Below are 13,245 nucleotides of genomic sequence, written 5' to 3' on the forward strand. Positions count from 1 at the left end.
TTGCAGACCAAAATATGTGTTGCATTGGCAGCAGTGCCAAGGGAATAGGACTTGCAGCAGGAGGATTGCAGGTTTGAATCCGGCTCGAGGCTCTTTTGCTGTACCTCCGAGTACCTACCTGCCCCAAGCCACTTCACTAAACATTTATAAATAACTATAGAGAAAATGTTAGCCGTGTAGGTTGAGCTGGACGAGCGTGTGTACAGCATGAATAAATAAATGATTCTTCTTGAAAGACCTGATCAAAGCCTCTACTCAGTGAAACAGCATGTCTTTTTTATTTTGAAGGATGTTACTTTGTTTCTTACACAACACTATGAGAACATGCAGAGGTGCCTTTTGTTCAATTAACCGATTGTGATGTAATAACATGTCAGATACTTGTCCTAATGACTGAAGTATGTATAAATTATGCATCTATATTTTAATATTGTTTATGGTATTTACAGTACTTGATATATTGTATAAGGTAGTTATTATGTACTTTTTAGGCAGTCAAAAAGCAGGTCATAGCAAAATTATAACCTTAATACTTTATAATCCTTTTTAATGCAGTTGTTGTAAGTGAAACCAGATAGACAGAAGCTACAGTAGGCAGATTAAAAAATTATATTACAGAGCTTACACATGTTTGTGCGTTAGTCCACCCACAAAAGTGGTTATTATTAATAGGAGTGGACCTTTGTTTTACACTCAGGCATTTTTTATATTTCTGCTCTCTGTCCAAGAAAGGTTTTCTTTGACTGCTGCGGACCCTTCGGGAGGTCTGGGCTGAGGTGCACCGTGGTGGTAACACATTCATTCGCACAAGCGCGGGAGAAGAGCTGAGTGCTGTTTGGAGGTCATTGTTTGGGCATGATAGTAACCAACAATACTCCCTGTTGTCTGCACAAACAAACTGTAGTCTAGGGATGGCGTGCCAGGTTAGATCAGCGATTTCCCAGAATCCTGCTGGGTTGACCGAAAAGAGAAGAGGAGCACAACGGTCAGCAGGCACACTACCTTTCACTGGTGCTGAAAATGTTGAAGCCTTGCAGGCCCACCAGAAGCATAAAAATAAGAGGGGGAAATTGGGCTTTATTGCTCCAAATCATCTTTAATTACCCTCTCCTTATGGTCTAAGGTCCCTGGAGTGTGTTCCTGGACATCACTGCAGCTCACGATAACAATAAAAGAATAGCACTGCTGGCTCTCCCTCTTACTGTGGAAGAAAGACATGCTGCCAGGCAGCAATGCTGCCCTTTTCCCTCTGAACTGGACTCCCCTCATCACTATCATTTAAAACCTGTTATCATATTCAACCTCCTGAATGTTTGACCTCCTCCGGTCTAAAAAAAGAAGACACCAATGCCTGATGGGAAACCCCAGCACTGCAAGTTACTGTTTGGACAGGTTTGTATTTTGAGTTTTGATGCCAGGAATATAAAACGCACGTATTTTTCATCTCTCTGAAACTTTCTTTGATGAAAAATTTCATCAAAGTCATTCATGGTTAGACAGCCATTGATGCCTGGATCTCTGTCTTCTCAGAACCGAAGATTCCAGGAATCCACAAATCAGCCATGAATTGACATTTCACTTCATTCATTCTTTCCTGGGCAATCTTTTTTTTCTTTCTTCTATTCAGAGACAAAGGTCACAGGGGATGCTGTTCTGTGTGGGAAATCATTTCAAAAGGAGTTGCAGTGATATACAATAGCTTTTTATTTATATATATTTTTTATAGTGTGCCCAGTTTGAGGATGTGAAAATGGAAAAAAAAAACAGTGCTGTAATGTTACGGGAACATCCTTCCATCGACACGAAGGCTGTGGGGTTTTTTTCAGGGAACCAGTTCCTCCCATCTCAACACCCCCCTCCATCAACGGGCACCTCGCCTCTCACCTGTCTGACATGTCAACATGTATCATTCCAATGAGTCCTAAGCCCTCATGTTGCTGCAACTTTGCAAGAACATTGCGATAATGTTATGACAACGTTGCAAGAACATTGTGACACCTCTTCTTGCCTGCAGCCAGCCTCCTGCGGCTTGCTTCACCTCCTTTTACTTGCTCTGTGACATTAATTAAAGCCGTCACAGCCCCCCCCCCCCCCAGGCCCCCCCTCCCAGCCATGTTTGAGCTGGAAATGATTAGGTGTTGGCCGAATGCGGGGCCCAGCGGCTGGCGGCGGGCGTTAATGGCAGCCCCTGTGGGCCCGCTAGCCTTTTTGCTCCGTGCACCTGCTCGGCTTTCCTCAGCACGTCGCCACCACACTTAATCAAGCTGTCCACAGGCGCAGCGGACAGAAGCCATCACTTTCACTCGATCGCTTTTCGCACTTCCCTTCCTCCCCCCCCCCCCCCCCCCCCCCCCACCCCCCCCACCGCCGCTGAGGAGTAACCTGAAGTGTGAAGCGGAGCAGGGCAGGGATTGCTTTCGTGCTCAGGGCCAGGGCACTGAGGAGTCTCAAAGCTTTTACCAAGTAAAATTATAAAATACAGAGAAAAAACGCTGTCATTGAGAATGCGGGCACATGCAGAAAGCTAGCTTCATGTGATCTTACGAACACCTGCCTGCGCCTGTGTGGTCTCAGTCCTCCTGTCTGTCGGAGCAAAAGGTCCATCTGGTGACAGATGGAACACAACAGGTACCCTTGTACCGCCCCAGCATGGTGAGGGCCAGCAGGGGGTGCTAATAAACAGCTTGTCAAACTGCCACTAACTCACGCCCCTGTTGAGACCAAAGGGACTGCCGCAGACTAAGAAACAGAACTGTTAGAGCAGTTCTGCTCGGTCATAGCCATCAGGTGTGTGTAGGTTCAGAAATAAGATCTATGTCCAAATCTTAGTCTAATCCTTTACACACAATAAGAGTTGCTGTGACTCACAGCAAATACATGGTTGTACTTGGCTCAGAGCAGCATATCAGATGATACCCTTTTCACACACTGGGGGGAGACAGTGGCTCAGGAGGTAGAGCAGTTGACTGGGGAGTGGAAAGTCCCTGGTTCGAATTTGGCCCATTCTGGCAGAGTGTCAAAATGTCCTTGAGTACGACACTGAACCCCAAACTACTCCCAGTAGCCAGTTGGTACCCTGTATGGCAGCCACTGGTAGGTAGATGTGAAGCATAAACCTGCAAACTGCTTTGAGTACTCAAATGAGTAGAAAAGCACTGTATAAATGCAGTCCATTTACCATTTACACAGGCTCATAAAAGAACTTATTGCATTTACAGACCAACCTATATAATTCAAAATTTCTCCATCTATGGTTCCCATGATCCAAAGTCTCTGCTCCTCGTGGGTGTCCCCCAGGTTTGGGAAATGCCTTCCCATGAGGCTTTTCTCTCCTCAGCACTTCTATAAAAGCATGACAGGACTGCTACGCTGTGTATCCTGTTTCCTGAGCTGGTTTTCTCATAGGTAACATTTCTTTCACATGCACAGAGAGGGATCTTGCTTAAATGTTGAATCTTTAATGTTGCTCGGTGGTTTGCTGCAACCGTACATCACATTAAAAGCAATTATCTTGAAATGACTCCTGACACTGCTGACATTGGCTTCACTGTACAGTGCAATCGTTCCCGCGGAGTCACTTTTCAGAACGGGGGCCGCGGTAATCAAATCCAAACGGCAAGAAGAGGTCACCATGTGCACTGCACTGCACAGACACACGCAAGACGCAATGAAGGGACAGGGAAATGGGACCACCGTGTTCCTACAGATTATCCACCCCGCTTACTTCCTCCTTCATCTGAGGAGTCACACCGAGCTCTCTGCTTTACACAGGGGCAGGCGTTTAACCAGAGTCACTGAGGCAGTGTCCCGCGAGCGCGGCCTCTGCTTCACTCCTATTAAATTACTCTGCTTCTATGCTCAGGAGAATCCCGTCACCCACAGCTGTGGAATTTGCAAGCCATTGGTAGAGCTGGATTTACACTAGAGAAATTGAGCTAAAGCATAATACTCTAACTCTGTCCCATGAGGTATTCGAATCTATAAGCTGCAAGTCTATACAAATACCGACATACTGTATATACATATACATGGGATGACCCAAAGACCCCTCCCATTGGGAAATGTAAAGGAAAAAATAATTCAAAAATAAACATTTGAATTGTTGGCCATTCATTTTAAAGCTCTTACAATGTGATGGATGTATGATGTCTGAACATTTTTCATCTGAATCAAGTGAGAACTTTTCCCCTGATTCTGTGATAAACTGTCTGTCTTTATTGAGAGAGGTGAATAACATCGGCTACTTTTTGGGGGGCTAAATTTGATTGGTGATTACAAAGGGGAAAAGTCATTACTCTTAACCGAAAGTATCCTATCCTTGAAACTACAGTATGCTACACCATTACAGACATATGAATTTCTACAGTTGCTACCATGACAGGATTAACAATTCTACACTCGGTTAAATTTGCATGGACATTCTAACGGAAAGAGCTGTACGCATGTATCTGGGTCGTATTTGAAAACATTGAGTCAGGATGTGTTTCTGTCTCAGGTATCGGAGATCAGGTTCATGTTAACAGGAGGAAACAGGTATCACAATTGGCTTTTGAGCACCTGTGCTCAACAACTCTGACCGCTGTGCTAAAACACACAGGACATTCCGCAAGCATATGAGTTCACAGGATCCTCCTTCAAATTACCAGCAGGGAATTAAAGGGACCAGGAAATACTGCTTCACTGTGCGTTCATATAAAACCTGGTCACCTTGGAAACGCAGGCCATTCGTATCTGTCTCTCTGCCCAGCGGATCTTCTCCTCTTATGGGTTTTGCGGGAGTCCAATGTGGACATAGTGGTCTCTGGGACAGACCACTGAACAGAGGTGGCGATGGGGTGGTTTGTTAACTGTCCATAAATCTGAATACACCCCATAAAACAACTGTGCTGTATCTCATTAACAAGTATCTGAAATTTCAGCCAGGATTGATGATCATTCAGGTTGGATTCATTGGCCTGTGTATTTAGCAGACCACAGTATGATATCAAATGTGATATCAAGATTTTAATGCAGCCACACATGTCCAAGAGTATGGCAGCAAGTGTTACTAGGCCATGTCAGTGGGTAAAGGACAGCACTCCTATCGCTCTTTCTCTGGGCACTCGCCAGGACACACAGCCAAGATCAAAGGACTGTCAATGAATCCGTTAACCAATGAATCAACCAATCAGTCCTTTCAAATAATGTTTTGAGGGGCTTGCAGGAAAATCACCAACACCTTGCACTGGATACCTGATATGCTGTCTTCAGAAAAACAACGCCACCTGCTGGTTGACTTTAATCAACAACACCCCAGACCATGAGTTCATCCTTTTGCCATTAGGAGTAAGAGGATTGAGTTCAAGGGCTCGCTTTTAAATGAAGGAATAATGTAGCTTAATACCTTTTTCAGAAATTATTAATTCTGCAGGGGCTCCAGCATGAATCCCCCATTAGAGTGTGCTTTGCACACAGCATATGCAGTCAGATTCAAATCTCACTCCCTTCTTCATGAATGAAATGCCACAGGCCCTTTAAGAAGCATGTGGCTGTGTGTAGGAGCTTCAACATTCCTCCCTTTTTGAAAATAACATTTACTTCAATAGCTACTGTAATATGTACTTTAAAATTGAAGGAATATGCCATTAACATCTCATAAAGCATATATTTAGCAAATTGTATCAATCATTGTCCCACTCTTTGTAAAAATTGATGAAGAGCATGTATAACGTACAGTATAATTTTGTATGGACGCAATCACATGTACTGATTGACAGTGGCTGCAATGTATACCAACCAAATATGCTTTATAGTTGTATAGTTATGCTGTGACACAAATCGAATCTTTACATGTTGGATTTTGTTTAAAAGCATTTTAGACGCATTTTTCATTTAAAAAGCATTTTCCATTCTTCATTTAAAAGCATTTTTCATGGATTGCCAGTGCAAAGTATGTAGATGCTTAATCAGCTCCTTGCATGGTGTTTTTGTTGTTTTTGTTTTGTTTTTCCGGCAGAGACATTCTGAAAGGTGTTTTAATTATGTCCTGTGTTAGTGAACTCCTGCAGCCCTTTCCAGGAAATAAAAAGCATATGTGAGCTCTGAGGAAGGGGAAAACTGGAATCTCGTTTCTGTGAGGTGTAACGTTCATAACGATGCCGTTGGGGGGATTGAGTACATTTCAGTCAGACACTTTTCCAGTCACTCGTAGGTCAATTACTAAATTGCTAAGAAAATCGGTTATGGTGAGGCAGGAGAAAAATAATAATCAGGACAGTATTATGACCCATCAGCGTGTGCGTGTGTGTGTGTGTGTGTGCGTGTGTGTGTGTGTGTGAACGTGAGTGATTCATTAGCTACGTTGCATACGCATCCCAGTGGACAGTTTTACAACTTGTGGGACGACTGATTTAAAGAAGTACCACAGCCTGTGTGATGCTGTCTGTAGGACTACGGTAACGAATGTGTGGGTGTGTGTGCGTGCGTGTGTATGCGCGCGTGCGGGCATGTGTGTGGGAGCTGCAAAAGCGCGAGCACAGGCCAAGCGACAATAACTAACATTCAATTGACTTCAGCTGAGGAGGTTGCTCATCAGAATAATCTTGTCAGAACTAATTTACGTACTGTCTCCTGCCCTCCTCCAGCGGGCGCGTTGGTTTTGGGCGATTTGCTCCCGGTTCAAAGCCGTCTCTGCTTATGTGGGTCGGAAGATGCCGCTCGAGGCAAACAGCTCTTAATCGCTCAGATAATGGGTTTTCCGAAGATGCTGCCTCTGGCATTCTGCCCAGCCGATGCCAGTGCCAAAGAGATGCCGAATGATAAATGTTACAGTATGAAATTCTGTGAGAGCTACATGCTGAAACATGAAATACTGTGCAGGGTGAAGTATTAAAACGTGCAGGAAAGGAAGACGCGTAACGTATTTCTCATGCTTAAATCATTGGTGCTTTTATGCAGCGTATTCGACAATGTACACGTATCAGTAAGGGATACATTTTGTATAGGCTATTCATCTGCACACTTGCGTAAATACAACGAGAAATTCTATAACTGATACATTTGTCCGAAAGGACTCATATTCCATTATAGCTGTCTATTTTGTATATAAAATGTTTTAACATCTGTTAATTTATCATGAAGATGGGAACTATGACTTTAGCCTAATAAAAATGCAATCTGGGAAGCTGCCACGATGACAAATGATTTATTCTTTTTTCAATTGATATAATTGATATCTTGTCATCCATAATTAAGAATTGTGCTTAACAAAGGCTGGCATGTTCACCCAGATCACATTTGCATATGGACTGTAAGAAATAATGTAAATGAACTAGTGACAACTGAAAATATCAAGCGCGTTAATCAGAGTGCGCGTCTCTCTTAGTCATCGGTATCACACAACTACGTGTCTTCTAACACCGCATCGTTTGGTATGAAGTAGATGAAGTTAACCAGGGAGAGCTAAATCGTTGCATTCATGTAGTTTTTTTTTTTCTGAATCGCTTTTGCTCGTGTTGTGTGCGCCTTGTTATTTGGGCACAAGCACAGAGCACACCTGTCAGCCTCTTGAAGGTAGAGGTATATACCTTCAACAAAGTGGGTGATTGCCGCTAGGCATCCGCGTCCATCTTCTTAAAAAGGGAACCGTGAGAAACCCCCCAATCGTGACGTGTGCCGTTGTTCGGAAAAAAAGGCACTTTCATTCACAAATTCTGACTGATTGACATAGCCTCTTTTGTCCCCTCCTTTATTAACATGCTTGGCACAATCTTCCATTGTTGTCATTCTTTATTTAATGTAAACAGAAACGGTACACTGCAATTTAGAGGCAGTACTGCCTTATTTCTTTCTTGTCATTTTACATTTCAACAATCCAGGTCATATGTTCACACGTAGTTTGCATGGTATAATTTCACTTGAGGCCGTTTGGTTTAAACCCCATTTTATGGGTTACTCTCTACATCTACACCTGTATCTGATTTGGAAATCGCCAGCATGAGTGGCCGCAATTGTTACAGTCAACGCGTCTGACAGTTGGCCTCGACGTGCACGAAGACGTGCGCAAGAAAAACAAGTTGCCGCATTCCACGAGAACTTTCAGTAAAGAGAGTGCATTCAGTCAGAGCATTGGCAACGCAAAAAGTCATGAACAATTTCAATAAGAACGATAGCCTAACCGTCGTCAAGATGATTGTGAATGTTTACAGTTTGTACTGAATAGATAAGGAACTGTTGGCCCCGTATTTTAAAACAGGGAAAACGTGAGATGCTTTTCTGTTCACCACAACAAAAATATTCGATCTAAATAACCGAGATTAAACATTTTTATCTCTGCTTAGCCCCGAATATTTTTGCCCTGAAAAAAGGAGGTGTTTGTAGCAAAACAACAGACAGACTGTGTAACATAACGGAACTTGATTTGCAGTGTCCGAAGGTGTGATAATATTTATTTATTATAAAGATAGATATAACCTCACCAACCTACCGATGCCAATCTCCCTCCAAAAAAAAGACAAGCCCCAGGCAAACTTGACTTAGCTGTGGATCTTTTCAATAGCTAGAACCTCCGCCGCTTGAAACACGCCGTCATTCACAAACGCGGGAAGATTCATTCATACCCAGCGAACACCTATGAAAGTGGGGGCACCATGCAGAGCTCCGCGGGTGACAGCAGCTCCCGGTGCCGGTTAGCTACACGGACTCAAACTTCACGTACTGTCGAGATAATAAAGTTCAACAACTTGCCGGTAAGCACTGCAAAGGAGCGCTGGTGTCAGTGTTGCTTTCTGCCTAACGCTGCACCGGGACACAGCTACACCGGGACACGGTGCGAGAGACAATCACAGACACTTGGTTGGCACTCACCGTGGTGGCGAACGGGGGGCGGTCCACGAGCTTGTAGGCGTTGACGGCGCTCTCGTTCAAGGGGGCCAGCGTCTCCGAAATCCCAGCGGTGCGGTTAGGGTCCCAGGAGGACTCGCTTCTCAATGACCGCAGGGCGTCCATCCTCCCACAACGGGCGAAGAAATAAAACAAAACAAAATAAGAAGTGGGGGGAAAATAAATAAAACGGTCTCTTCCTCAATGAGACTCCCAAAGCACCACTTGTGATTTTTTTTTATTTTTTTTATTTTTTATTTTCGCAGTTGGAGAGAGAGAAAAAAAAGATAGCAGGAGAAGAGGGAATGCCGAAACTCCTCTGCTGGTCAGTGATGAAAACTTATCTGCTCTCGGCATGCATGTGTGCGTGCGTGCGTGTGTGAATGTGTGTGTGTGCTGTGTGCCCTCGTGTGTGTGGTGTGGGTGGGTGTGTGTCTGTGTGATTGTGTGTGTGTCTGTGTATGTGAGAGAGAAAGTCACAGCTGCAGGGCACCTTGGTCAAACAGCCACATACAGCACGCTCACAGACCAGCTGCAAAGCTCTAATTCACTCATTCCACTGGTGTGTGCATTCAGACATATGTATATCCTTGCAAGTGGGAGTTCAGTGTGGCACTTTCTTCTGCTTCTCTCTCTCTCTCTGTCTGTTTCTCAAGCATCTCTCCCTCATTCTCTGTGCCTCTCTCCCTCCCTTTTAAACTCACTTCCTCTTTCTCTTTTTGTCTCTCATCCTCTCTCTCCTTCCTTAGTCTACTCTCTCTCCCCCTTTCTCTGCAATCCTGCCTGGCTTACTTCTATTTTCTTCTCCTCTCTCTCTCTCTCTCTCTCTCTCTCTCTCTCTCTCTCTCTCTCTCTCTCTAGCCTTCCTTCCTCTACCTTTTCATCTTCAGCTGTGAATAACAGATGGAAGCTCACATATAGGAATCACACTCAGGGAGCAGTCAGGTAACGACACAAACACAAAGAGGAGCACGTATGTGTGTGTATTGTCCTTCCGCGCAGTCTGCAGATGTTGCCCATTGAGTCATTGTGTGTGTGTGTGTGTGTGTGTGTGTGTGTGTGTGTGGGGGGGGGGGGGGGGTATTACGAGAAAGATCAGCCCTAAATGCATCTCACCATGACAGATACACCCTGCGAAGGATGGATCATTTCCAGAATAAGTTTTTTTTTTTTTACTAATATATACACATTATTTATATTTTAAACAAAATACAGTGTGAATTTGAACATCTGTAAAAGTGTTAAAAACTGTTTTTAATCATGCCTTTCAAACACATTAATACATGAGTTTACATCTGCCCCAATATCAAGTTCTTGAACGCAAGCGGGGCAGGGTCCACAGCAGAGTAACTCCCAATAACGAGCAACAGTCCGAGCATTTAAAAACGCAGCAGCGCAATCCTCTTATTAAACAATAACAAACAAAGGTACAGTACGTTAGTCCTATATGGGCCATTGGGGCAAAGGCTGGAGAGCAGGCCAGGGTGTCTTGGGTAACCATGCAGCACGTGGTAGGAAGCAGTGGAATATGGGACGCTGAGAGAGCAGCAGGTTTATCAGCACAGAGGAAGGCTTTGTTCAGCAGGAAGAAAATTTAGGGGTGGGGAGGTGGGGGGGGTCAGAAAAAGAATGTAATACAGATTTTTTTATTTGCTGCAAGGCCCTTTCTCCAGTAAGCTGATGGGTTATGAGAAACAATGCGCTCTAAATTTCTCCCGTTTTGACCATCTTAATCTGTGTTTCTTCATTATTTGGCATTTCCATGTCATAAGACCGATTGCCCAACCTGCTGACAGAGCCCTGGGCGGAGATCAGCCGAGGCCATGTCACTGTAGGTTCACTATGCAGAATAATAATAAAAAAGAGAAACTAGCCTCTGAATATGTTACATGAATTGGGATAGATAATGGACACATTCAGATCAAAGCAGCCACTGTCTGTGTTTGTGTGAAGCTGCTTGAACGTTGTCATCACGTTGTAATAACCTCGTAATCACATTGCCATTCCATTGGGCAAAGCAGTGCACTGTAATCATCTACACACTAATTGTTTAATGTCAAAATGCATCCCAATTTTGCAAGTCTGTTGCTATCTAGATTAAAGCACAACTGACAATATTAGAGTATAGACAGAGTACAACTGAGTGCTACTATCTAGAGCGCAACTGGTAATATTCTGTAATATGTTTTATATTTTTACAAACATGATAAAATATTGAATATTTCATGATGAGCACTTAGATGTTTTGGGTAAGGCTGTATCTTTCAGAAAATATTTCAGCATGGCAAGGTTTGGCTGTTTCACACTTTCATAATTCAGTTCAAGGTGTCAGACCTTTAAAGTCCCCTTAGACGGGTTTCAGGAGCTTATTTGGGTTTTAGGGGATCGTCAGGAATAGTCTGGTCACTTATTGGCCAAATAAGCACCAGATTTGGCAAAAAACATCCTTCAGACTGTGGCAATTAGCACCAGAAAGCGTGCCATGAAATTCGGAGGTCAAAAGTTCACTTTTTATGAATAAAACCTAAAATTGCTCCCCAATGCCACAAATGCTAGAAAATATGACAGTTCCTTTAAATGAATGGGGTATTGCATCATATAACATGCTTGTATTTTCAGTAGCAATGTACTGATTGCACTACTATGATGACCTTCTATCAGGATTTTCCAAAGCCACAGTGAATCCTTTGCATCTTCCTTTGAATCCTTCGAATCCTTTGAATCCTTTGCATCTTGTTCAAAATGCTTCCGCAAGACTCCTGACAAGAACAAAATTGATCATAATACTCCGGTTTTAACATCTCTTCCCTGGTTACTGGGTTGATATTGGATTGATTTCAAACTACTGCTCCTAACATGAGGCTTTACATGGGCTTGCACCTGCTTACCTGCAGGGCCAACTCCCCTAGATTACCTTCTTCACCAACAGGCTGGCTTACTGGTGCTTCCAAAAATAGAAAAAGAATTTGGCAGTACAGCATCTTCTCTCAGGGCTCCCCTATTACGGAACAGCCTTCCTAATTATGCTAAGGAATTGGGCACAGTGTCAATTTTTAAGTCGAGTCTGGAAACCTCTCAATATCGAAGGCCTAGTGAATAGTCGCATCGGGTGCTGAGGAAGAGGATGCTCCACAGCTGTATAAAAGTCCTGGTGTGGGACTGTCCTTTGCTTTTAGCCCATTCCTGCTCTGAAAGGGGCAGGACAGTCGCAGATCACCTTCATGGCCCTGACCCTTATGCTAACCTCCCTCTGCATGCTACAATAGCTTATCTCTGCTAAGGCTACCTAATTTCACATTGTCCCAAAGCATACTGCACCATACTTGCCTGGTCATCCCATTCCAACCACGACCTTCCTTCCCTCTCATTACATTACATTTTATCATTCTCATATAGCAGACGCTCTTATCCAGAGCACCTTACATCAGTTACAGTTTTTTTTTTACAATGGTATCCTTTATACGGCTGGATATTTACTGACGCAATTGTGTCACCTTGCCCAAGGGTACAGCAGCAGTACCTCAGTGGGGAATCAAACTGGCAACCTTTCAGTTATGAGTCCTGCTCCTTAACCACTACACTACATTGCTGCCCCCACTCTTCACATCTCTCTCTCTCTGTCTCTACTCTAATCTGGCCATAGGCTTAAAATGATGCCTTTTTCATGCTATCCCACTATTAACATGTCCACTGTTTTCCAGGAGTCTCTTGACCACCTTTCCCAGGGGTTAGGCAATAATTTTATTCTCTCTGGAAAATCACAATAACCTGTGTGTGCTCTGTTTTGGCCATGGTAGCACCAGTGAATGTCAGGGATACTACAGGTATCTCACAACCACCAGTGCTAAGACGGTGGTAATACCTTGTGGTCCTTGGCCCAGACCACTGAGCAAGTTGTCTAAGCCAGATATATGCACATCTCATTTATGTTTCTTGCGGAGGGGCCCTTCTCCAGACTCATTTAGAGTGGTAAGGCTACAGGTGTGCAAATAATAACAACAACACACATTCAGTTCCACAGAGTATTTAAAATAAGTGGTACAAAAATGCAAAAGATTTCATCCTACAGATAGGTCCTCCCATGTGAAGGGGTCAGCTGGAGGCCTGATGGAGACCTGGTCCTGCATTGCAGGTGTTCTCTGCTGAGAGCACAGTGCTTGTTGCCAACTTGTTCATTTTATCACCATATCAAGGGCTGAGTTCAATCAGCATTTGTTCTTAACTTTGATGAACTGAATGCAATTCTTACCTTTTTCATCACCAACAAAGACTGGCACAAACATACCAAAAAAACTTGGCTTGCGTTGAAACAAAAAAGTAAAAACTTGCCTCTAATTGTTATTCAAACATTTTTTCACTTTTTTCAAAAGCATCCAACCAATATTT

The 13,245-nt window shown here is 43.6% G+C and overlaps 1 protein-coding gene across 1 annotated transcript in view; it reads right to left on the bottom strand.

The window, feature by feature from the left end:
* The window catches only part of LOC118785991 (melanopsin-A-like), a 37,764-nt gene extending 28,681 nt beyond the window's left edge, over nucleotides 1-9,083 (bottom strand). The window contains exon 1 of the mRNA XM_036540986.1: nucleotides 8,845-9,083. Within this exon, the coding sequence (XP_036396879.1) occupies nucleotides 8,845-8,985 (141 nt within the window). The 5' untranslated portion in view covers nucleotides 8,986-9,083. The remainder of the gene's footprint in view (nucleotides 1-8,844) is intronic.
* Between the last annotated feature and the right edge of the window lie 4,162 nt (nucleotides 9,084-13,245).

This window comes from Megalops cyprinoides, chromosome 1 (assembly GCF_013368585.1).
Source record: "Megalops cyprinoides isolate fMegCyp1 chromosome 1, fMegCyp1.pri, whole genome shotgun sequence".
Taxonomy (NCBI): Eukaryota; Metazoa; Chordata; class Actinopteri; order Elopiformes; family Megalopidae; genus Megalops; species Megalops cyprinoides.